Source organism: Drosophila sulfurigaster, chromosome 2L (genome assembly GCF_023558435.1).
Source record: "Drosophila sulfurigaster albostrigata strain 15112-1811.04 chromosome 2L, ASM2355843v2, whole genome shotgun sequence".
Classification (NCBI taxonomy): domain Eukaryota; kingdom Metazoa; phylum Arthropoda; class Insecta; order Diptera; family Drosophilidae; genus Drosophila; species Drosophila sulfurigaster.
The window spans coordinates 4,506,968-4,531,489 of record NC_084881.1 but is presented as its reverse complement, the minus strand read 5'-3'; the positions used below and the strand labels follow the sequence as shown (position 1 = coordinate 4,531,489).

The window sequence follows — 24,522 nt, the reverse complement described above, 5'->3', positions numbered from 1 at the left end:
CATTCAAAGATTCAATTGGGTGGATTTTCATTTCGATATTTCAGAAATTAATGTTTGAAATGTACAATTCATCGATTGCTTTCGCAATTCGATTGACATATCGATAAGATTGCGCTATTTCAACAGCATTCGACATTGATGCTTTAAAATTTTACATTCACAAATATAATATTAAATATTTAAAAAAGATGGATACAATTCAATCGGATAGCAATACTGATGAGAACGAGCGCATTATAGAACTCCAAGAATTAATTGATCAAAATATTCAGATAGGTAAGTGGTGACACTCTTGCAAACCTCAAAGCCCGACTAATGGCGTTTATTTTTAAAAGAGAATCAGATCGAGACATGCACATTTGGCGAATCAATAACTGCGCTTCATGATATTATGAGTAAAGCAAACGATATAGTCCAAGGATACGAGGAACGCAGAACAAATTCTAGGGAACTAGTGCTCGATACTGAGCTACTCAGACGCAATCATGAAGTTGTCGGCAAGGCCATTCAATATAATACGAATTTTACGGACCGAATGTTTTGTACTGCAGTTGTGAGTAAAAATTTTGGGTTATTAATACTGAAAGAGTAATTGAGTCTAACACCTAATGAAGAATAATCTCGTTTTCAAAGACAACGTAGAAAATTGGGATGCACTGTGCACCCTCGCTTGCCAATTTGGAAGACCGCTCTTTACAAGCGCATCAATGCTGTCCTTTATTGATGCTAAGCCCAAGGAAGCTGTTCCCAAGCAACGAGTCGCACGCAAAAGCACGAAAAATGTATATATCCAGCACATTTGTTAGTTGTTTTTTCCAAATCAAATAATTATGCATCTTATAGATCGAAGAAAAACGTCCTGATGAAAGCGATAAACTTGAACGAAAGTCCAAAGGCGAAGGGTCAGCGGCTGTGAGACAAGTTATGAAACAAGTTAAGCACATCTATAGTAGTGGAAACAACAAACCAATACCATATTTTAAGCTCATTTGTAATCCGCACAATTTTATGGATAGCGTGCAGAATTCTCTAATCATTTCAATTCTGGTCAAAGAAAATATGATTTCAATTGAGAATGGCAATGATGGATTGCCTTACGTGACAGTCAATTCGATGCCAAAAGAGAGCTCAACTCAGGATTCAAGTCAAGCCATTTGTGGCCTAAATGATGAGCTTTGCAAGGTATGAGTTACTTGTTAATATTAAATATATTTAGCTAATTTCAGTATCACATTACAGAAGTACGTCAAGCATTATAATATTAAGGAACCAATGCTGAATCGCGGAAAACTAGATGAACACTAATGAAACTGTAAAATAAAGATAACTATATAACTAAAAATAGTATTTGTTGAATAACATACGAAAAACGTTGTCTTATTGCTTATTGAATACAATCTGGCTTCGCCCAGAACACAGCATTACTCATTTCCGCCTTTCGAGATGAAATGTTTATTCTATCATTTTCATAGGGCGTTTATATTTGTTTTTTTTTTGATTGGATTAGTTGCGTTTCGGCTTTTTCAATGGCATAAGCGGACAGCGCACCACGGCAGCAGTTCTAAATATCAATAATTTTGAAAAATCGAGAACAGAATGCAGTTGATAAGGTCAGTGAGCAAACCTTTAAAGGCAATATGTTACATTGTATGAACTGATAATCGAAGAATTTAAATTATTACATATTGAACCCATGGTCATTAGATTAAATCATTCTGTTAAACGTGTATTTTTAGCATAATAAAAGCGACAACACCTATTTAGTAATCTAACTATATTGATCAATTTCATGAATAAACAAAGATATTTTCAATTATGTTCAAGCATTCAAAAGTATAACAATAGTGTACAGAAGCTACCATGTTGTTAATTATTTCCTCACTAATTTCTATTAGTTTGGTTCATATCAGATCAGTGGAATATTGGATATTTTTTTCCGGTTTTAGAATTATTTTGTGCGTATCAGTGGCGTTTTATTTGGTTATACAAACATGCAGTTCCACGGAAACGGCTTCATCGAACAACGGCAACACCACAAACATATTGGTTAAGACTGATGCTGGGGAGGACAGTGACGATGATTATGTAGACTATGCGGATGAAAGTGAAGTTAGCAAGCAAAAAGGTCAGCGCAATCAGAATACTTTTGATAGAGTCGGCACTTATTACTCTTGGGACCGCTGGGAGAAGTGGAGCAAATGCTCTACAACATGTGTTCAAATCAAAAAGCGGAAGTGCTTGGAGCGGTACGAATTGTCCAATAAACAAGCCAATGTATTTTCCAAATTGGTTAACTTTCATTTATTAGCAGCTCCAAGAATTCGACTCAAGAGGAAACTGTGGAAAGGAGATTTTATCCAGGCAATAATGGCACATTGGGCTGCTCTGGCGTTCTCAAACGGTATCGACAATGCAAGGAAGAGCGCTGTAAGATAGGAAAACAACGACTGCGTGATGAGCAATGCGAACGATTTAACTCTGTGCCATATCGTGAAGCATTCTACAATTGGGTTGGGTACGAGAAAGAACATGATGAATGTATGCTGTTCTGCCGTCAGGTCAGTTCTGATTTATTCATTAGTATGAACCAATCTGTCACCGATGGAACGCCGTGCAATCGACCTGCTGTCTACTACACGCAGTTCTACAGGCGCCAGGCAGTTTGTGTTGAGGGAATTTGTCGGGTAAGTGAGATGATAATAAAGTTCTATTCCACTTTTCGAAATGCTTCTCAATTGCGCATCGATAATTATCTTTTAATTAAACTTTTAAACTTAAACTTTTGCGGATTAATCAACTGGTGCAGAGCAGTATTGTCTATTGATTTGTATTGGGTCTTATACGTAGGCTGAAGTATTTTAGCCCCATGTGCCAGTATTAAAAGCGTTGCGCCTTCTTAGACGTTTTAAGGATATTAATTTCGTTATTTCGATAAAGGTATAAAAGTATCAGATTAGCTGGCATAGTAGGAGCTATCCTTCAATCCAACTTTAAACGCATATCGATGGATCAAGCCTTGTTATTATGAAGCTATAATCCATAGCCAAAAATGTCCACACTTGCATTAGATGAGTAATAAAGGCTTTCGCCAAGGGCATCAGAAATAATAACGGCAACGGCAACAGAAATTCAATGCACAAAGCTCAATGCTGATGGCTGTCTTTGCTTTCTGTTTATGGCCAAGTTAAATTGGCCAAAGCCAATTTTCAGCATGGCATGCAAATTGTCCAAGTACTTGGCACACGTTTTTATATTCCTATTCGCATTCGTATTCGTTGTCACATTGGCATTTGTACCTCAAACCTCAAATCGTTGTCGTCTCTGTCTTGTGCCTTTAATATTGGCGGTGTGTAATGCATTGGAGGATCGGGTTGGTGGGTTGGTGGGTTGGCGGAAGTGGACCACACACATGCAACTGGTATTTTTTTGGAATGCTGCCAAAATGTAATAAATCTTAATTAATATCATTTGCCAATGATTTCCATATTCATTTGGCTTTCGGGCCTCTCCAATTTATAATTTAATTACTTTTCGTATGCGTCGACCAGTGAAAAGCTTCCACCACACAGTAGCGGGCTGGGGAGGTATGTGCGACAAGTAAAAAGAAAGAGTATAGATAATGGAAGTACGTTGCATGGGCTGGCTTTCTGTTGACATGACCCCATTATCGCTTGATAATTACAAATACTTACATACATATGTAATTAGCCCAGATACAAAGCCTTTGCATTGTTTTTATGTCTTATGCTCTCATTAAACTCTCAAATATACAAAAACTATGTCAAGCTTCAAGAAGCACTTAGGTGAAGCAGATTATTAGTTGTGAAATATTCGGTTCGTCAGCCAGTGTCTTGGGTACAAGAAAATCGGATCAGAAAAGAGATTTGGCTATTATTTGACATCTCTTTATTTTAGGCTGTCCATAGTAGTGGCTTGATTCGTCCTACGACAACGCGAGATAGTCAACTTAAATGTGGCTCCGTATTGTGCACACGCATATCTCAGATATTTAAGCAACGTAATCTAAAGAAAAATTATAATCATATCGTCACCATACCAATTGGGGCAATGAATTTATCAATTAGAGAAGAGAAAAAGCAAAGCAACAATTCTTTGGGTGAGCTGAATCGATAATATATTTGTGTAATATAATATCGCAATCAATTTAAGTGTCACGTTTACGTTTCAGCTTTAAGGAGTCCTGATGAAGTCATTTTATTAAATGCGGATCAATCCAAGATGTCTGATGGTGGATTGTTTACTCTCAATAACGAAACGTATCAGTTTGATCGACAAAATGGTCTGATCACTTCAAAGGGACCTCTTGCCAAGGCTGTCATCGTAATGGTAATTTAGGCTTCACTATTCTGCAAAGTATATTTTTAATCAATAAAAAACCTCGATTTGTCAAGTATTTTGTTGCAGACACAACGACTTCTGTAAATGATGTGCAGTATAATTATACGCTGCCAATATCGTCTGCACCTGTAATCGAGGAAGAGGAATTCCAAGCGGTCTGGGATGAATGGGGAAAGCCCATCAACGATTCGGACGCTGGTTATGGGCAACGCGTTAGGGAGCGCAAGCGCAAACGATTTAACTGGAAATTGTTGGGATTCGGTGAATGTAATCGATCTTGTGGCCCTGGTACACAGACGCCCATTTTTCGTTGCATTAATGCGCGTGAATCCTCATCGCGATATTATTCGCCAAGTCGATGTGCCGTCATCGAAAAACCCACTTTCAGTAACGACATCTACAACTGCAACCGTGGTCTCTGTCCTGCATTTTGGCGGCCAAGCAACTTCAGTGACTGTCAATGTCCCAACGGTGTCTCAATTGGCCGACGCACTCGTCGCTTTGAATGCATGCAGGAGCAGATAAAGGGCAATGTCATACTCGTGCCCGATAAACTTTGCCCTGCCCGGGGTGATTTATCTGAACCCTGTCGGTGTCCAATTATTCTTTCTAAGACGTTAAGCCTCGGCACTAAAGCATAGTGATCATGTGCGACATTGTAGTGGTAATATCTTCGGTTTGATTCAATCCTTGATGTAATAAACTTTAAGCACATCTTCGGCTTCCGAACATTGAATGAATTGACTTTAATATATTACACTGATGTCAGGAAAAGGGTCAATAAAGACGATTATCCATTTAAAATCTATGACTTCGTTCCGCAATTAATGACCCACTATCCACAAACCAATCCAAGAAAAGTTGTGCGTCTATGGTATGTATGTGTGGTTCTTTTAATTTTCAATTGTCCGCAATAAAGAATATCAAATCAATTAAAGAACACTTTTAATTAATGATGAAATCAAATGAAAATATTCAATTTATGCTTCTCGCTCTTTTGTCTAGAGTTCGGTTAAACTATCAAGTTACGATCCAATTTTTTCTTTCTTTCTTTTTTATTGCTTTTCTACAACTTTTTCTTATTAGCTTATGTGGGTTGATTTGCCGTACTCTGCATACTTAGAGTGCGCTTTTAATAAGAAAAGTGTTATACAATTGTTTAATTATTTTACATACACAGCGTGTGATCATCTCATAATATAGTATGTATGTGGTTATAATAAAGAGATAACATAGAAATGAAAATATTACCTATGCGAATAGATAATTGTTGAACTGGTTGTATTTATTACGTCAACTTAATTTAAGCATTTCATCGATTTCTAGTATTCGCATTGACAGAAACGTTCTTGAGGAGTGCTCCAGTTTTAGCATTTGAATGTTGGCAAAATGGAAATGATTAAATTGTTTTATTTTCCGGTTGAGCCTCTCTTGGACGATATTGCGGAATTTGTTCACTTGACATTAAGATTGTCGAATTTAGAAACCATTAAATTGTCAAATAAAATAAACTATTTTTTATGATTGACATTCTTTCATATTTGTTGAACAAAATTATGCCATCTGTTGATGGCAACTTCCAACACTCTAGCTATTGCAGTGAGTCATACCAAATTGTGTGCTCTCTAACCCTAAAATGAATTTGCGAATAAAAAGATGAGTTCAATCTTACTGTGAATATGCCAGTAGCTTACAACATTTTGAATTCCAAATATAAACATAACCTAATATCTTCGTATCTTTCGGGTTATACTCTTGTAAACACAAAATGTTGCTAAAATAATGAGTTTTAAAGTATCACAAAACCTATTTTTCTAAACAATAATTTATATTAGTATATTGTGGAGTGTTGTTAATCGCTCTAAATGAAAATAAATACCACTAATATCTAGATTAAAGAGCTGCGATAGAAAGATTAAAGAGCTTTAAATAATTTGCAAAGTAATTTTTCAAAAAATATATATTTATACATTAGTGGAAGTTTTAGTATAATTTGCAATGGAATTTCAGCTTTTTCTTGCTCTTCTTTTAGAGATTGCCTTTTTTGGAAGCTGTAGTTGACATTACCGTTGTGACAGAACCTCGAGCGATTAGCATAACAAATATTTAATGTGACTACCAAAGAAATTCAAAGTGCGTGTAATTCTATAGTAAACTTTGTGAATGTATTCACATAGTTTGTATGTATGTAAATGTGAGTGCACCTGTTTGTGACTCTGTTGCGCACAATAGTGTTTAGCCAACATTTCCGCTTGTGATAAACCAATGTGTATATTTGATTTACATACGAGTAGTAAGCATATGTAGGATTACGAATATATATATTTATATATATGTATATATTTGATCTGTGTGTGGTTGTGATTTTGTTAGTGCGTAACAACAACCGTTTCGTTGTACTATTTGATTCCCTCTCCGCTCTAGCACTCACACTAATACGCGTACTCGCAACTCACACACATGCACACACTCTCGCCCTCACACTTCCATGACTGTTGTGCGTTCGCAATGTAAGCACGCATCATCCAAACTTTTTGGGCGCGCGCCGTCGCCAGCCTAGCGACTACTGCGAAGCCATCGTCACCGAGACCGACATGGACGCAGCCACCGCCCACCTCCCCCGCTTTTACAGTTCTGTGTCGCCAGGCAGTAGCTGCCCAATGCTGGCGTCTGCGTCGGCGGCGACTGCGCAGTCACTGTGCCTGTGGCAGAGGCAGCAACTGAGGCTGTCTTCATCGCGCTTCAATTCCCAAAACGATTTCCCAGCGATTTTAGTTTGGATTTGCGTACCACGCGATGATGACGGCGGCTTTAATTGAAACGAAAATATAACGGGAACAAAGTCGTATTTAACACTTTTTTTGGAGGCGGTTTAAAACAAAAATATTTGTCTAAGCGCTATCTTGTCCTCCCTTATATCTCCCGGCACCATCGATTTCTTTAATCTGTACCGATTATAGCGAACTAATCATTTTATTTTTGATATGATTAATTATTGTGTGATTGTTTTTAGTTGATTACATTAAGTCTACATATTGGTTGTATTAGCTATGAGATTCATCAACGTCGCTAGGCACAACGACATTGATGTTTAACTATGATTTAGTGAATATTTAGTGAGAAATTTGATCAATTAAAAACCAAATTCTTCATCGCTATTTGTGGGTAAGCATCATTATAGCTTATGATTCCGTTCGTAAAAAAAAAACAAAAATATAAAATCGAGTTATTAGATTTATTTTGTTAAAAAATAAATATTTACATTCTAAAATACATTTTTGTTATGATTTAAATGAAAAATTATGTTAACAACTTAACAACAAGTCAAGAATTATGTAAATACTTTTGAGGGTAATTGTTAAATTATTTGAAATAGGCTTTGTGAAATTGTAATAAAAAATTTATAATAGATTCTATAATTTATAATTACTAAAATACTCTGCTTATATAGGTTATCTGATATTAAAAAGTTATACCATTTAGAGTAGTGATGATTAAACTGAATACTAAAACTTGGATATATTCAAAAGGTAAAAAAGCACCCAAATTAAGAAGCTTACACTCGGAATTACAACAATAAATCCATAATGAAAGTGAATTTAAAGTAAACCCCTTTTGCATACAATCGAAGTGTGCCTCTGCAACTTTTCGTGTTCGTGTATGATTGTGTTTGTGGCAGGGGCAAGTATAATGAATTGAAAGTGCAACAGTGCTAAGCTGCATCATAAGAAATATGAGAAAAAAAAACAGAGAAAAAGATTGAAATATATTGAATTTGATAGCTGTAAGCATTTCATCGCAACGTCACAATTACAAAATGCACTTATGGCCCAATGACATTACTGCCTCTGCCTCTGCCTCGGCCTCCTGCCATAATTTTCAAGTGCATCAATCAATCTTACAAGTTTATTGTCTTCGCGAAGACAATGGCACCCAGATCATTGTGGATGGCTTCGAATGAAGACATTAAGTTTTGTAGGTAGCATTCGACCATACCCATTAATCTGACGTCGAGGGGGCATGATGTCACAAAATGTTATTACTGGTATAGTTTATAGTAATGTGACTATCAAAGAGTACAAATGGTTTAAGTTTGTGTTGTATTCTTGTAGAATATTTTCCTGTTCATCATCTTCCCTAAGCGCTTTTACTGTTGGCGATTTTACATTCATATTTGACTTTCTCAAACTCGAATGAATTCACAACTAAAACGTAAATCGTTTTCAATGCAGCGAATCTGGTTCATATGCTTCCGTTATTCGATTCATTACAGTATTTACAACAATAAATTATAATGTTTCGAAATGATATGCGGAATGTTGAGGAACGATAGCCGGCTGTTTTGCATTTTATTTGTTTGTCTATTGTTAATTTAAATGTTTGCCGGAGATCGATTAAAAAAGCAATGTTTTATATTTGGGTCATTCACAAATTATTCGCAGAGTTGAGCGGGAACTCATACGAGCTGGGCGCACATGCTTAAAGAGATACAAATATAACCATAAATAATCGTAGGATACATATGTATGTATGTAACATATATGGAAGAGACTTAAGAACTTCAAATGCAGTACGAATTCGAGAATGCGGCATTTGTTCTTTTCATGCGAATTATATTCAAGTGTCTCGGTTTCCGTATGGATTCACTTTAAGTATATCCGATCTATTCATTTGTCGCTTTCATTGAAGTATTTACAAATGTATGTTTACACATACACGCTTGCGTATACGTATGTGTCTAGTTAAGTTGGCACTTCTCACAGTATTTAAATTTGTAAGAGACTGTTCACAACTTCAAGTGCCACTGTACGCGTATGTTTGTAAACATTAAAATATGAATTTCAAATATGTGTGTATTTGTGCGTTTTTCTCTCTGTCTGTTCCTCCGTCAGTGTGTCCGTCGCGCATTGAGTCTATTGACAAATGAATGGAATTGAAATGGGAATGGGCCGATTGACACATATTTGAGAAGTGCGCGGGTTCATTAATGTTACTTAACGCTGATGCACTCTCTGCATCTCATTAAGCATCCGAGCAAGATACGAGTAAACACACACACACCAGTAAACTATGATGCATACACATTTGCGCATTCATACAGCTGTCAATGTTTTGAGTAACTTTCTTGGCAAACATAAATCAATTAATATGTATGCATGCATAACTATCAAATTAAGTTGTTCTTAACTCCGACTGAGTTTCAAAATGCGGATACTTTGATTGTAGCAACATTTCATAGACGGTATTGGAGCTTTGTTGCAACTTTTAAAAAGTCTCGATTTGCGATATATGGTTCCGGTCAAAGTCCTGGTAAAGTAATTGCATTAAAAATGCCTACTCAACTCGTCATCCTAATCATTGTTTCTGTGCTAGGGTGTCAAAAAGGTGGCATCCATTATGCCAAAGCCAAATTGGGTGATCTTCGACTAGTGTGCGAGACCACAAAGGTTATTTGTTCTGCTCTATATAGCAAAACACGCAAGATGGTTCTAGTTGATCGGTGGCTGTTCAATTTCTACGTTTCCAACCTTAACCCACCTAAAAAAAAAAGATTCTCACGTAACAATACGAAAATGCCAAGAATTCCTATTATGGACAAACTGGGGTATAAGTAGCAAATGCCAAATTTTGAAACATTCACTTTGGGAATTAGTCACCATGAAGGTCAATAGTACTATGACTATAGCATTTCAGACGAATCTATTTAGCCAGTATATGAGTATATCAGAACTGGGTGAAGTTCTCTGTGAACACACCCTTCTCATGTGAACTACACACCATACACATGCACACAAACACGATTACTCAAAAATGTCCAAATTATTTAACGATACCAACAAATGCTTGTGCTGTCGATTTCGCTATCGCGTTTGTTTCAATTTTTTGTAGCATGGTCACGGGCGATTTGCTGAAACTACAATATGTATTTTATATGTGCAGTAAACATTCATACATACATATGTACAACAACTGGTCATTTTATATATTTACTTCGAATATCAATCTCTAATTTCTCACTCTCCGAACTTTTGCGAATTAACGAAAGGATGCATGATAATAAATTTCAGATCATGAGGTAGAAGGATATATTGCGTTCTTTTTATTTTGAATCACAAAATAATAAACCTAATAAATATGTTGAGATTAATATACAGTGAAATCTCTTTAGGACGGAAAAGTGTGGTTTCACCGACAGCAGCGGACTCCCCAATTGAGCTCAATATGCAATAATAAAAAAGTGAGTGTAACAGAATAAGAGTACACTTGACTGGGGTGTCCGCATAATAGAGGTGTTCGCTATGGGAAGTTTCACTGTATTCGCATATATAGTAGTATGTGTGTTGTTTGTGTTGAAACATAGGCCCCAGTCTATTCGTTCTAACGACTTCCGATGAGCATGCGATAATATTCTCTTTTCATCCCGAAAATTTCAGATGCTATCACAAAAAGTCAATCTACGCAGTTAATTCGGTCGCACCCGACTGTTCAAATCGTTGGCAGGCCGTTGGGAACACAGCACATACATAGTAGACAATGTGCCAATGTAAATGTTTCGTAAAGTTTCGTATCGGTTCGTTCGTCTGAGCCGAACTGAAATTAACTGAACTGCGATGAGTTGAGCTAAACTGAGTCGAGCTGAGCTCATTATAGATGAGGGATGGGCGTGTCAAACTCTGTCGCAGTCAACGCAAATTACGAACAGATTAATGATCACATGTTTCAATGCGGTCTTTCTCATTATTATTTTGCTCTTTTCCATTTTTATTTTTTGCTAGGCTCAGCTATGCGTAAAAGCATCCGTAAAATAAACTATACACTCTAAATATGTAGTTAATAAGAAGAATGCACATGTAAGAATAATCTTTTATAGATATCGCAGTTTAATTTAGAATTTTAGCGTCTACAAATGATTAATAATTTATTGCACTTTTCAAATAATACTAGGGTATAGTTTGTGAAGCTCTAAAAAAGTCGATGATACTTGAATGTATTTCGATACATTATTTTAATTGCACTTTAACAGAAAATCCATCTACTGTGAACTACTAATTAATAGCTTAAATAATTCCCATAGCTACCGTTTAGATTACACACAAATGGTCAATCATTACAATATCGAACGGAGTGAAAGCTCTCAATTATGAGGGGAGGAAACTCTTAATATTCATGCTTATCTTCATGATAGATTGGGTTAATAAACTCATAAAGCCCGGTCACTGCTTCTGCTGTATCTAAAGATTTAGGTGTGAAAACCAATTTCTATATTTTAGTGCTAATTGAGGTGTTTTTGGTTTTTTATTTTTTCTTTCAGATTTCAAACAATTTACATATGTAGTTCACGCTCGATGAATGCAATACAATGGCAAATTTTGTTTATATATTTACGTAAGTTTCAGCAAAAAAATTAAAAATGTGTAAAGAAAACTTCTTCTAATAATTGTTGTTGGAATTTCTCGAAGTATTCTATCCTAATTGCATATGAAGAGCTATATAAAATTTATATTTCGCAGCACTTGCCTCATTGTTGCAGCCTTAGCCCAATTAATAGTAGCGGATTCATCAACTCTAGAACGCATAAGGGTATAAATACTTATTCTATATGAATATTTTGTTCTGAGGAATAAATTGGGCTCTTTATTTTGCACATTATAGAAACATGAAGAATGGCTAAACACACATAATAAACATAAGTCGGATCGGAAAAAATTCACAAAGTGGAAATCATCTATAGAGCCAGCAAATTTATGGCGCATAAATAAACAACCATTGGGAAAACAAAATTCCAGTATAAATGAGGTATATGTGGAGAACGAAACCACCTCGATGAAAGCCAACGGTGGATTGGAGCCAACGGTACCATCGCATACGATTCTACTTCGTAACCTGAGCAATGCGCGTCAGGAACACGTCAGTAACACTACGTCATCTAATCCAACAGACATCTCGACAACGTCGGCAACCACAACTTCAACGACATCGACAACAACGTCGACGTCGACATCGACTTCGATACCAACATTAGCTACACCTCAGGCAACTGAGCCGATACCGACTCCATCTGGGAGTCCATCCACGACTAGCACTAGTGCGACAACGACAACAACAACAGCAACAACTAAGAAGTCAAGGCCCAAGTTACGGCCTTATCCAAGATGGGCAAGTTGGAGTCCATGGAGCGAGTGTTCGCGGAGTTGTGGAGGTGGTGTGATGCACCAAATACGAAAATGCATTGACCGGTATGTTCATACATGAATATTCAACAAACATATTATATTTCTACTTAGGGTGGTAAAGTACACTGCTTTAATTTATTGTGATTATTTTGAAAATCGATCAATTATCCATAATGAGCCATGGTACCATTGTAGTCAAGAGCAATATAATCTTTAGTCAAAACAAAAACCAATAAGAATGCTACAATCGAGTGTGCTCGACTTTGAGATTTCCGCTACATTTTTTCAATAAAATTATTTTCTATAACCATATACTAAAATATACCGAAGGATATATTTGGTATATTGATATTGTACTACATTCAAAATATACCATAAAACACTAGATATACCATATTGTCAGGCAAAGCAGCTGAGACCCCAGTAGCAGTAGCAGTAAGCGTTTTCTATCATATGAGATTATTTCTCAAATTTTATGAGATCGCAACAAGGAATCATATTGTAGTTTTTATTATAAGTGTCATCGCGTTTCTTTCTTCAAAATTAAGCTTGCTATTTGATTTTTGTCGACATAAACTTGATCTGCGTGTAAATATAACAAGTGTTCTCGAAAATTATAGGTCTATCTCCTATAGTTCCTGAGATCCAGTTTTTCATACGAACAGACAGATAGACATGTCTATATCGTCTCGTCTGTTGCCGCTCATCAAGCTTAATGGGGTCAGAGATGACTCCTTCTGGCTGTTACATACATTCCTGCAGGTACAAAGGTAAAATAATGGTTAGGCATATGTGTTTTTTTTCACTTTAAATGTGTGCGAATGTCGTATTCGACGTCACAGAAATGCTCATTTCGGTTATGATATATATGCATATGAACAGAAGCAGTACCAACGTTGTGTAACCTTCGAATCGGTGATACCAACTCATTTGTTCTTTTTCACCATTCAATTAGCAATTCTAATTTAACGACGTCATTATTAATGCTTATAAACAAACTGACCTCTACTAAGTATAACATCACATATAGTATTGTAAATCGACTACTCACAAACAATTTAAGAGCCAGATCACGCCGACTACGACTGTGTTATCATGATCTGCGTGACATTGTGAACGTAAAATATCCATTAAATCCCCCACAACAATAATAAAATTGACTCTTGTAAGGAAAATGTTCATATAAGAACATGTTTTGTAAACAAGTGATGTATTATTCTGTAAGTACTTTTATTGATAAACTTTTTTGTTAAGCTTACATTTAGTAGAGGGATTATATGATGTGAAACTCTATTGATGTTTTCATTCTTTTTGGGATACACTATAATCTTGTTGTATATGTATATGCATATAGATATATGTGTATATTGTATCATGGGTAGAGTCTGCAACTGTTGATTTTTAGTCATCATCGCAAACTGGTTTTTGCCTTGAGCTTGGGTTTTTCTTGTACACTTCGCAATAATTAGGGAATTCAAATGTTGTCACGAAGTTTTTATTTTTGTTCCCATTATATATGGCCATATATTCGTGGTCTGTATTCTATATGGGTTTCAAAAGCCTAGTTTTTTTTCTCAATATCCATAATCCATCCATATGTCTGGGAGTATTAAACGTATATAAGCATAATTGATAATTGAACTCATATTCTTATTTGAAAGCGTATTAAATAGTCGGCATTCTTCAACATAGTTGTTCGTTTTACGATCTCTTCGTTAAACGGCTAGTGTACTTTTTACCTGAAGAGTAAATCATGCTAATTATTTTGTCAACATTTCGAATATATTTACGACAGGGTCTTGAAAACTGCGACATACTCTCATAGTTGACATATTACTCAATTCTTTAAACAATATGTATCAAATTTCTCCAGACCCACATATTATTATCTGCCTGAAAATGTGTTGTCTGTGATTATTTAAAATACAAATATTCTAATCACTAGCACTTTTTCTCGAGTTGTTGTCTTCTACAGGGTATTTGATTATCTTGCTGACTGATCATCTGCATGTAGATTGTTTGTATTTTTCCGTCAAATGTACATAAAAAATCAATTTGGTGTTTTTTTATCATAGTCTGAAATAGATAATTATTGATTTAACTAATCTACTATGTTTGCGAACGTTAGTTCGTCTGTATTGGCTCATAAAATAGATAGAAATATCATGGCACAGAAACCAGTATCATATGAAGTAAAAGAAATTGTATATTTTTGCCGTTAGAAGAAATTAAGTCCCAGACGGACGGTTCTCGTTCCGCAACATCACCCTTAATGAAGGAATAACTGAATAATTCAACAAAACCCAAATACATATTGTTGATTATGATTTTTCATATTGAACACCGGGTATTCTGCACAGGTAAACAATCTATTTTTATCTATGCATGCATCATTATAAAGAGTCTTCTATTACGCCGACTATTTCATTTAGATTAACAATTAATGTATGTCTTTTTAATACTGTACTAATATCGATACTTCATCCGAAAAGTTGAATTGATAATTATTATTGAATTCAATATCTCTGCAAAGGGAGAATAGGGTATTTCATAGTCAAGCTATATCGACTTTATGAGTCTTACTTGTCATACTTGTCTCACACTACTTTTTGGACTTGTTTTGAGTTAAAGAGAAATCTCAACAAGGCGAATCTGAACAATGCCAGACTTTGTACGCTTGTGTTGATGATCGACCACAACAACCAAAAACCCCCAACGCTGAGAACAGATTTTGCTATAAATACGAGACCTGAGTTTTAAAATACTGTGAGTTTCCGGCGATCAACGCGTTCGGGTTGTTGTGCATTCAGTTTTATTCCACAATGTCAAAATTGTTTCAAATTTGCCTTCTATCGCTGGCACTTGTTGTGCAGGTAGGTCGACTATTAGATGACCATTAATTCTGCGAACAGAATCTCAATGTAGGATTACTTCTTTTAAAGTGTGTACTTTCCGAGGAACCAGTGGAAGGACTAAATAACCATATTCGCGACCAGCTACAGAAGTACGAGAAATTCGTTGCCGCTGACGATGGTTCCCATAAGGAAGATCTTCAGAAACTGATCGGAATCTATGAATCTGCCTTGAAGACCGAGAACTTCGATGAAAAACAAAAGCTGATTCAGGAAGTTCCCCAGCAATTCTCTCCTGAGTTTGGCACCTTTGTTCAATCCAAATTGCAGAATGCTCAACTCACTGATGATATTAACGCTGCCATCAGCTTTTACAAGAACCTGAAGGGTGATGAGCACAAGGCTGACGCTGACAAGGCCGTTGCTGAACTTGAGGGTTTCCTTCAACTGACCGATTTCGAGGCTAAGAAAAATGGTTTCTTGAACATCGAAAAGACTTTCAGTCCCGAATTTGTCAGCTTCCTGAAAAAGGACTCTCTACCAAAGATTAACCACGATCTGAAGAGTGCTGTTGAGTTCTTCACCAAGGTCCTTGCCGATCCTGAGGTTCAGTTCGGTAGCGAAATCAAGGCTCTGAAGGCCCAAGCCGAAGCCGCCATTCCCGATGAAGTGTCCATTGAAGATAAGCAGAAGGCTCTCTATGAGATCACAAATCCCGGAAATCCTCCATTGACTGAATTCTTGCAAAAGAAATTTACTGAAACTAATTAAATCTCTCTTTTTCGTATCATAATCAACATCAACGATTATTCGCTTCAATAATTGTAATAAACAAAACATTTAAAACACAAAAAGAACAGAAGTTTATGAGAAACTGATTTATTTCGGGGGGTTTTTCATTATTAGTTAGCAGAGATTCGCAAACAAGATCAGAGATACGAAACTTGTTTATTTAGAATTTGTGTTAAATTTGTCGAACAAATCGAGCCAGACAAGATGTTGGTCTATTAAAAAATGTAAATTATCAATAATGATTTAATATGTTTTTAATTATTGCAAAGTGGAAAATTTATTATTCCATATTATTATATTCTTTAAAACAGTTTTGTATTCAATGCTTTGTGATTATTTTTTTTTACAGAAGCTCTGCAACTAGCAAAACATATCCGAGTGACAGCTGTGTTGGACTATCGAAGCGCTATCAGTTGTGCAATGATGTGCCATGCCCACTCGAATCGGATGATATACGTGCATATCAGTGTGCTGCTTACGATAAAGTTGATTTCCAGGGTCAACAATACAGCTGGGAGCCGTATATAAAAGGTAGAATATGTTCTCTTAATACGAGACTCACTATGTATGTTTTGATATTGGAATCGTATACGATGTAAGATTTAACGATATTACTTGTGATTTGTTTCCATAATTTCTCTTGATCAGACGATGCCGAGTGTGAACTGAACTGCAAGCCGCTAGGCATGAAATACTTTGCCACTCTCAACGATACCGTTATTGATGGAACACCTTGTCTACGTCCGGCGGAGTATTATCGATCCAAGTCCACTTACGCGAGCCGTGCTATGTGTGTCGACGGCATTTGCAAGGTGAATGTTAATAAAATAAAACGAACAATTACGAGAACCCCTGCTACTTCTATAATCTGAAGATATATAGTAGTAACTAACTGGCAGTCAATGTGAACCGCACAAGTATTGTGCTACGAATAGGTCCATTAATTAACAAGTAGACCCAATTGTATACTCGTTCCATTAGTATTCAGCATTTTTATTATTTTTCGCATAGCATGTAAATGCAAATGAATACAAGATAGTCATTAGTTATTCGCAGTGTCTCAGTCGCAGAAATCAAAAAGCAATCTCAATTACAGAATATATCTATGTGTCTTCAATAGTGCTGTTCTTCATTAAGCCTTTTACACCCTGTACCACGAGTGCAGATGGGTATATCTGATTGATTACTGAATAACTAATGCATACAGTAGTATGCAGATGAGAAATGTCTCAGGGTATTTCCGAGTCAATCACATTGTGTGCATCGACCTTTTTGGCTAGTCAACGCCATTTTCAGTGCAAAGACAAAAACAAAATTGAAGAGCTGCGGTGTAGGTATGTACATATGTGTACAGAAGTGTGATTGTATGTGTATCACCTAATACACACTGACTGAGTCGAATACTCGATACTAAACTGTCCATACTCTTCTAGGCATCGGGCACAACAAGAGTGCCGATTGTGTACGCACACACACTCGCACTACCGCACAGTCAAACACCCGCACACACGCACTCTGAGTTATGAAAACTCTTTAGAAATAAATGGATCGCTTTGCCGAATATTTAGTAAGCAACGCGAATCGAAGCACGCAACACACGCCTATCTCTATCACTTGGTAGAATCGCACACGTCGTCGCACACCAATCGAAGATCAAACTAGTTCAAATATTTTGAATGGATCGAGATGGGTTTGGAATAAATTGTGTTCGATCGCTACATGCTAGTAGTAGTAGTAGCTCTATTCAACTGTTATTGTTCTTTTAAATGGTGTAATCGTGTTTGTTTAATTATTGATTTGATAAATATAATATAGTATTGCAAAGTGTGTGAACGTGCTTGGCGGTCTAATATTCCAAAAACGATATAAATCAAGTTCTAAGGGATAACTAATGTGAAAACTTTACTTATAAATGTCAAAGACTGTCCTAATTTCAAATAGTCATTCGAGATTTTCTTCATTTTTTTTTGTCTTTGAATTTGCAACTTTGTAGGCATTGTGAAACACTTGAGAATTTCACTTGAGCCTACAAAATCATAATACATTAGGCCTAATTTTAATTATTATATATGTATGTATGTATACAAAGATCTTGGAATGTCTTTAATTAAATCCATTTGCGACATTCAGAGCGTAATGTAGGAATTTTTTTTGTTTTTCTTTTTTTATTTATTGATATGAATAGCTACGTCATTCTCTGAATCTGTATTCTTTATTCTCTGCATAAGAAAGCTGCATCATGTCGGAATACCAAATATAAAATATTATATGTAAACAGATGGAATCGTATAGTTAGTCATTGTAATGCCATGTTCTTAATCTCTCGATTATTTTTATAATATAAGCTTTTAGTTTTATGGCTATTTTAATGAAACTGCTCCACTTGTGTGTCAATGTCTTTAGCCCCAGTTCATGCCATCTAACACTGCGAATATTCATTCTTAAGTAGTCCAAACATACATTTTTTTCAATATCTATAGTGCTGATAAAAGAAATAGGTTTGGGTTTATAATCTTAAATGTATAAGAAGCTTATCAGCATTTAATTTATGACTCAATTTCTGCCAGTGTTAAATAGCCTATTAACACATTCATCTGTCACTTAAATAAACTCGAATTTATGAGAGGTTTTGTAATGTGTTTGCCACATAATTAAGTGATTCAGTCGTAATCGGAAAATCTCTTCCTCGTCAAAAGCTAGTTAGGATCAGATTACTACTTCAACGTTTTGCTGCTCGTTCTAAAGACAATCAAAACTAATTTTGCGAGCTCACTTTATGCTAATCTTAATAGAATATTTCATCATGGTCCTTATAAATGTGCATTTAAGGTGGATCACCTTGATCACTCACAGGACTATCGAGGCCATGACAAATATAATTACAAGTTCGTTAAAAGGAATACAATACGTTGACTAAAATCCTACGAGTATGTGTGCGACTTTTAGATGCTCTTTCGAAATTTTATTCAGCTAGCTGTAAAGTATGCAACGAAAAAACAATTCTAAATGGTTCTAAAGTGTATTGATCATAAAATTTCAATAGTAGAAAATAAATATACCCCTTGTGTTTACCATAGAGGGTATAGTAAAGCACTTTAATCTTGCGCTGGTCACGTCGTAAACAACCAACAACGAAAGAGCAACAACCAAGTGAAATGTAGCCATCGTAAATATGAAAAGTGCGTCAAATGCTGCCGTTGCCTCAATGCCATTAAATGAGAATTATCTCTCCATTCGTAATGGTGTTGTATAGACCGATGATAGTCGCGCAGCACTCAGCGATCGGCTATTTATGAGTTTAACGCTTCACTATAAGACTTGGCTGGCATATTGGCAATTTGCACTTATCCCGGAAGCATCTGACACTTAGAGTCGAGTATAATTCAAGTTCAAATGGAACATTATCAAAGCTTGTTTCTCGTACTTCATATTTAGAAATTTACTCGGGTGTGATTTAGAGTTTAATTTTTAGATTGCGATAGCATCTGCTCTTTGTTTACATATACATATGTGTATATTTTCAGTACGATAATATCTTAATAAAACATTAAGGTAGAGCAAGCAATAAACAAAAAAGATTTGTTAGATCAAACGGTTTAAGTATTACAAATCATCCCGAATACGTTCGAAGAATATATTCGAAATGCCTTGCTCTTGGTTCTGGCACCTGGCGTTGACGTGTGTGGTGAGTTTATGTTGTTATTATCGTTGGAGATGGTTGCGATTTACAATCATATCGTATAAGAATTCTTTGCAATTTGTCATCACTTATGCACAATAGTACATGCATGCAACAAAATTGTGTACCACCTGAAATAAATTATGTACCAGCAAATTAAAATGTACCATTTTTGGTTGAAATGTACCAAATATGGCAACCGTGCACACTGAGAACCCATTATCTAAATCATAGAGTGTAGTTTTTAATACCCGCTACCAAAACGATATAGTCATGTCCGTTTGTCCGTCTGAACACCTAGATCTCAGAGACTATAAGAGATAGAGATATAATTTTTTCTATCTATAGTCTTTACATTTCCTGTGGGCTGCGATCAGAAAAAAATGTCGAAGATATTAAAGAACAACTTTTAAATGGAGAAAACACCTATGTACTGCAATGGGTTCTTAGTTTCTTTGACTGACAATCTGGTATATTTTGCATTCTATGGTATAATTTGAACATAGCACTGTATCAATATACCTAAAATAAACTTTGACATATTTTTAGTATTTGTGTGGTATATTAATTGGGTATATTTTAAAATTAATACAGCAATATAGTTATTTTATTAAAAAAGGGTAGCGGGTATCTTACAGTCGAGCACACTCGACTGTAGCTTTCTTACTTGCTATAATGACGGATCTGGAATGTGCGTCAGTCCGACGTTTAAATTTATTGTTGATTTTAAAGTCGTTATGACCTATGACTACACGACACAATGACAGTTTTATGAAATCACCTAGTGCAACAAATATTTAAATATAATATTACTATTAAAATTAAATTAAAAATACTTATAATTCCATTGTGTTGAGATTTTCAAGAAACACTCACGTTAATGAATGATATATTTTGGTTCGGTTAATTCGTCCCTCTATTCGGATTTTATAAAACGATTCCTTTTTTGAATTACTTATTCGTTTAACTTTGATCGCAACCAAATATGTAGAATATATATAAACTATAGAATTTATTGCTTGTACCAAAATCGAGTCACTAATTTTAAAATATTGCTTGCTATCGGTTTTATTTATTTGCTTGGGAGAAGATGAGAGTGAAAAAACTAAATAAAACTATTTTAAATAATAATACGTGATGTCATAAAACATTTTAGCTCTATATTATAGTCTCTCTATATTCATTTATACAGACAGACAAATGGTCTTGTCGATATCGACATAGGCGTTGACGCCGATCAACAATAAATATATGTAAATACTTCCGACTGGAGTCGGACATGCTTCCTTTTGTCTGTTATAAACGTTTCCTCTTGGCACAAAGTTTTAATACTCTTCTACATATAACCATTTCATTTACTTAATTGCGGATTGGCTTTTTGCAAACATTCGGTTCTCCTTGCGCTATAGCTGTTTATCTCAACGAATTGACTAATCTAAACGATGTTCTTTTCAGGCCGTACTGGCAAATGGCTCCATAAAAGGCTTGTATGCGAATAGTGGTTCAGTTAGCTGCGGTGGCTTGCTTTGCCGACCCGTAACTGGGATATTTACACGCGATCCACTGCCGGAGGACGCCTATGTGCATGTGTCCACAATTCCTGCTGGAGCCTCAAATATTTCGATTACTGAACTTAAAAATAGTGCCAATTTACTTGGTAAGTCTTAACATATCTGGAAAATAATCTGAATCTTACAATATGTCTATAGTCTTGCGCACAAGCGAACAGAAGAGCATATTCAATGGAGAGAATGAAATATCTGAGAGCGGCTCCTATGAGGCTGTTGGCGCTACTTTCGACTATCACCGTATCGATGGCGTTCAAAATGGAGAGGGTGTAACAGAATGGATCACTTGCACGGGACCTATCAAAGACGCTATAGAACTTTTGGTAAGAAACTCATTTTTATTTTTCAGTATATAGTCATATATTGGATAAATATGTTAGATTGAATCTGGAGAACAAAATCTTCTAGTATGTAAATAAAAACAATTTCAATTCACTTATGTACATATGCCAATGTTCTACACAGGTATATAGTAATTTAATGAATCCGGGCATTAAGTATGAGTACTTGCTCCCAATTGTATCAGACTCTGAGGAGAACGAAATGTCACTGGAAAGCAGTGATGGCTTCTTGAAATCAGGTGGTGGAAATGAGGATGGCAGCTCGTCAAGTAGCCAACGACGCAGGCGAAAATTCAACTGGAAAGTGGTTGGCTTTAGTTCATGCACGAAATCCTGTGGCGGCGGTACCCAAACCCCAATTGTGCGTTGTGTCCGCGAGAATCCTGTGCGTTATTGGTCGCAGCGTCGTTGCAGCCACTCAGAAAAACCTGTCCTCAATGAGAATTTGCTGCACTGCAACACTCAGCCATGTCCCGCCTATTGGCGTATGGATGACTGGGGCGAGTGCCGTTGCCAGCACGGCGAGTCAGTGCGCCGTCGAGATTTGAATTGTGTACAAGAGCTGGCATCTGGCATCGTGATTCATGTGGACAAAGCAGCTTGCATGGAGGAACAGCCGCCCAGTGAGAAGCAGTGCGAGTGCCCTAAAGGTCGACGTCGCAATTCCGGTCGATATCGCATGCATTCTCATTCCGATTCCATAAATGGCACACATGTCGCTCGAAGCAGGACTCAAAAGAAATTGGGTGATGCAGTTTGGTTAATGTCCGAGTGGAATCAGTATTGTTCTACTTCGTGTGGACCTGGCATACAGTATCGCACCATTTTCTGTGACCGACCCAAAACTAAGGCCGAGCGTTGCGATCCCCGAGACATACCGGAGAATAGGCGACCCTGTACTCAAACTGCATGTGATGTAGGAGACTGGTTCATGGGCCCGTGGTCACCATGTAGCGGAGATTGCTTCAACTTAACCCGTAGTCGGCCGGTGCTCTGTATTAAGAATCAACTTATCACCGATGATGAGGAATGTAAGGCAGATTTAAAGCCCCAAGTAATGGAGAAGTGCTCACATGACGAAGTTGCCTATTGTGCGCCTCGTTGGCATTATTCGGAGTGGTCAGAGGTAAGTCATACTGTGAGTTCATTGAACCATTCATTCATTCATTGTGAAATTATTTATGTTTCGTAGTGCACCAGATCCTGTGACGGAGGCACTCAACGGCGTAGTGTCAAGTGTCTTGAGTACGACGAAAAGCTGAATGCTCTGCGAGAATCTAATAAGTGCAGATATGCGCTAAGAGAACACATCTATCGTAATTGTAATACGCAGAAGTGCGAAGGTAATAAATAAAACATTTATTTTTTACATTCATATATATGTAAGTAAACCAAACCTTGAGTTAATAAACTGAAAGGAGCCAGGGTTTTCCCAATGCTGACTTGCAACAGTTGATTAAAAGTTGCCGTTTAATACATCATTTTCGTTGTAATTTAACTATGAACATATTCATTTGCAAATACAATAGTTTGCAAAAAGTTTCAATATACTTATAACTTCGAAAATACCTATATATTTTTAAGTGTTCATTCTTAAGTTCGCCTATTAATAAGAGCAACTATTTAAAACAAGAATTCGATAAAAAAAAAATTATTATTTAAAGTGCATTAGTGCATTATTTATCTGCATACAACTTTATCTAATTATGACATTTTTTCGCAGATCTAACTAACGAACTAATCCAAAACGATGAAGCCACGGAATGCTCGGATCATTTTCCTAACTGTAAATGGGCTGTACAGGCGAAGCTATGCAGCTATGATTATTATCGCGAGAATTGCTGTATTTCCTGCACAAAACTCCATTAAATCGTATTCGATTATAGAGCTCTGTTTAACAAAGTGTAGCTTTATTTCACGCACACAAAAATGAAACGAAAGTGATCTTGAAGCAAAATCTTACATTTATCCCTAAAGGTTCATAACTACTCGTAAATACATTCATATGTATATCCATATATTAAGTATCAACTTTTACCTAGCTGCAAATTCTCAGTGTGGATTCCAATTTAACATACGAACGCATTTACATATTAATAATATTATTTAAGTGGTAAAAAATACGTAAAACAAAAAACCTTAATATAAAAAATAAAAACAAATGTACTAAAAATATCTCACATATGATAAATGTTGAACCTGATGTTGTTTGAAGTGCCACAATTAAAGATATACAATTTTCGCATAACTTTATAATAAATATTTAACTACTGACTTATTTTTAAAATAGAAAGACGAGTATGGGATTTAAGTTAAGTCTCTATATCAGATACTTTCATGTCAAGGTATTGCAGTAACTTTAAATAAATAAAATACATATTCCCATCAAATGGTTCATTGAGGTAAAAAAGTGTAAAGATTTTGGTTGACTATTCAACTGAGTGAAGATGAAACATTTGTGCAACTACAATCCTAAGAGTAAGCGGTGCACCATATGGTTTAATAAAGTTTGCACACAATGTAGGGAGCAGTTTCCAAAAAGAATCATTAAACAGCACTCAAAGAAATCACTCAGATCTTGGGGAGCGAAGCTTATCACACCGGAAGAATGCTACGCATCTATTAAAGGTTCTGAATCGGAGGCTGTCAACAATTTCGTTCATGATGATATCTGGTGGAAACTTCCGATGGTTTTACTGATTTGTGGTTGCATTCTTGTAATATTAATGACATTTTGTTTTCTTTGTCAACGGTGTG

The 24,522-nt window shown here is 36.0% G+C and overlaps 4 protein-coding genes across 6 annotated transcripts; all 4 read left to right on the top strand.

The window, feature by feature from the left end:
• Positions 1–44: 44 nt before the first annotated feature.
• LOC133845981 (uncharacterized) lies at positions 45–1,363 on the top strand. The gene is made up of 5 exons (XM_062280683.1): positions 45–276; positions 336–553; positions 615–782; positions 844–1,182; positions 1,240–1,363. The coding sequence occupies exons 1-5, from the start codon at positions 189–191 to the stop codon at positions 1,303–1,305; spliced, it is 879 nt and encodes a 292-aa protein (XP_062136667.1). The 5' UTR covers positions 45–188; the 3' UTR covers positions 1,306–1,363.
• A 75-nt stretch (positions 1,364–1,438) lies between these two features.
• LOC133845968 (A disintegrin and metalloproteinase with thrombospondin motifs 18-like) lies at positions 1,439–5,337 on the top strand. 2 transcript variants are annotated; one of them, XM_062280663.1, is made up of 6 exons: positions 1,439–1,610; positions 1,947–2,246; positions 2,309–2,684; positions 3,916–4,117; positions 4,190–4,347; positions 4,413–5,337. In XM_062280663.1, exons 1-6 carry the CDS (start codon positions 1,597–1,599, stop codon positions 4,998–5,000), a joined length of 1,638 nt encoding a protein of 545 aa, XP_062136647.1. In that variant the 5' UTR covers positions 1,439–1,596; the 3' UTR covers positions 5,001–5,337. The 2 variants fall into 2 exon arrangements, with proteins under 2 accessions (XP_062136647.1, XP_062136656.1); XM_062280672.1 differs by having other exon boundaries at positions 2,312–2,684; positions 4,413–5,335.
• A 1,817-nt stretch (positions 5,338–7,154) lies between these two features.
• LOC133840252 (thrombospondin type-1 domain-containing protein 4) lies at positions 7,155–24,024 on the top strand. Of its 2 annotated transcripts, XM_062271996.1 has the most exons (11): positions 7,155–7,524; positions 11,672–11,745; positions 11,871–11,940; positions 12,013–12,596; positions 16,527–16,708; positions 16,826–16,989; positions 21,312–21,513; positions 21,566–21,747; positions 21,890–22,891; positions 22,958–23,108; positions 23,489–24,024. In XM_062271996.1, the coding sequence occupies exons 2-11, from the start codon at positions 11,720–11,722 to the stop codon at positions 23,632–23,634; spliced, it is 2,709 nt and encodes a 902-aa protein (XP_062127980.1). In that variant the 5' UTR covers positions 7,155–7,524; positions 11,672–11,719; the 3' UTR covers positions 23,635–24,024. The 2 variants fall into 2 exon arrangements, with proteins under 2 accessions (XP_062127980.1, XP_062127988.1); XM_062272004.1 differs by lacking the exons at positions 7,155–7,524; positions 11,672–11,745; positions 11,871–11,940; ... (1 more) ...; positions 16,527–16,708; positions 16,826–16,989 and adding an exon at positions 19,421–19,862.
• LOC133840356 (uncharacterized) lies at positions 15,293–16,231 on the top strand. Its single transcript, XM_062272144.1, has 2 exons — positions 15,293–15,406; positions 15,476–16,231. The coding sequence occupies exons 1-2, from the start codon at positions 15,356–15,358 to the stop codon at positions 16,154–16,156; spliced, it is 732 nt and encodes a 243-aa protein (XP_062128128.1). The 5' UTR covers positions 15,293–15,355; the 3' UTR covers positions 16,157–16,231.
• Positions 24,025–24,522: the final 498 nt, after the last annotated feature.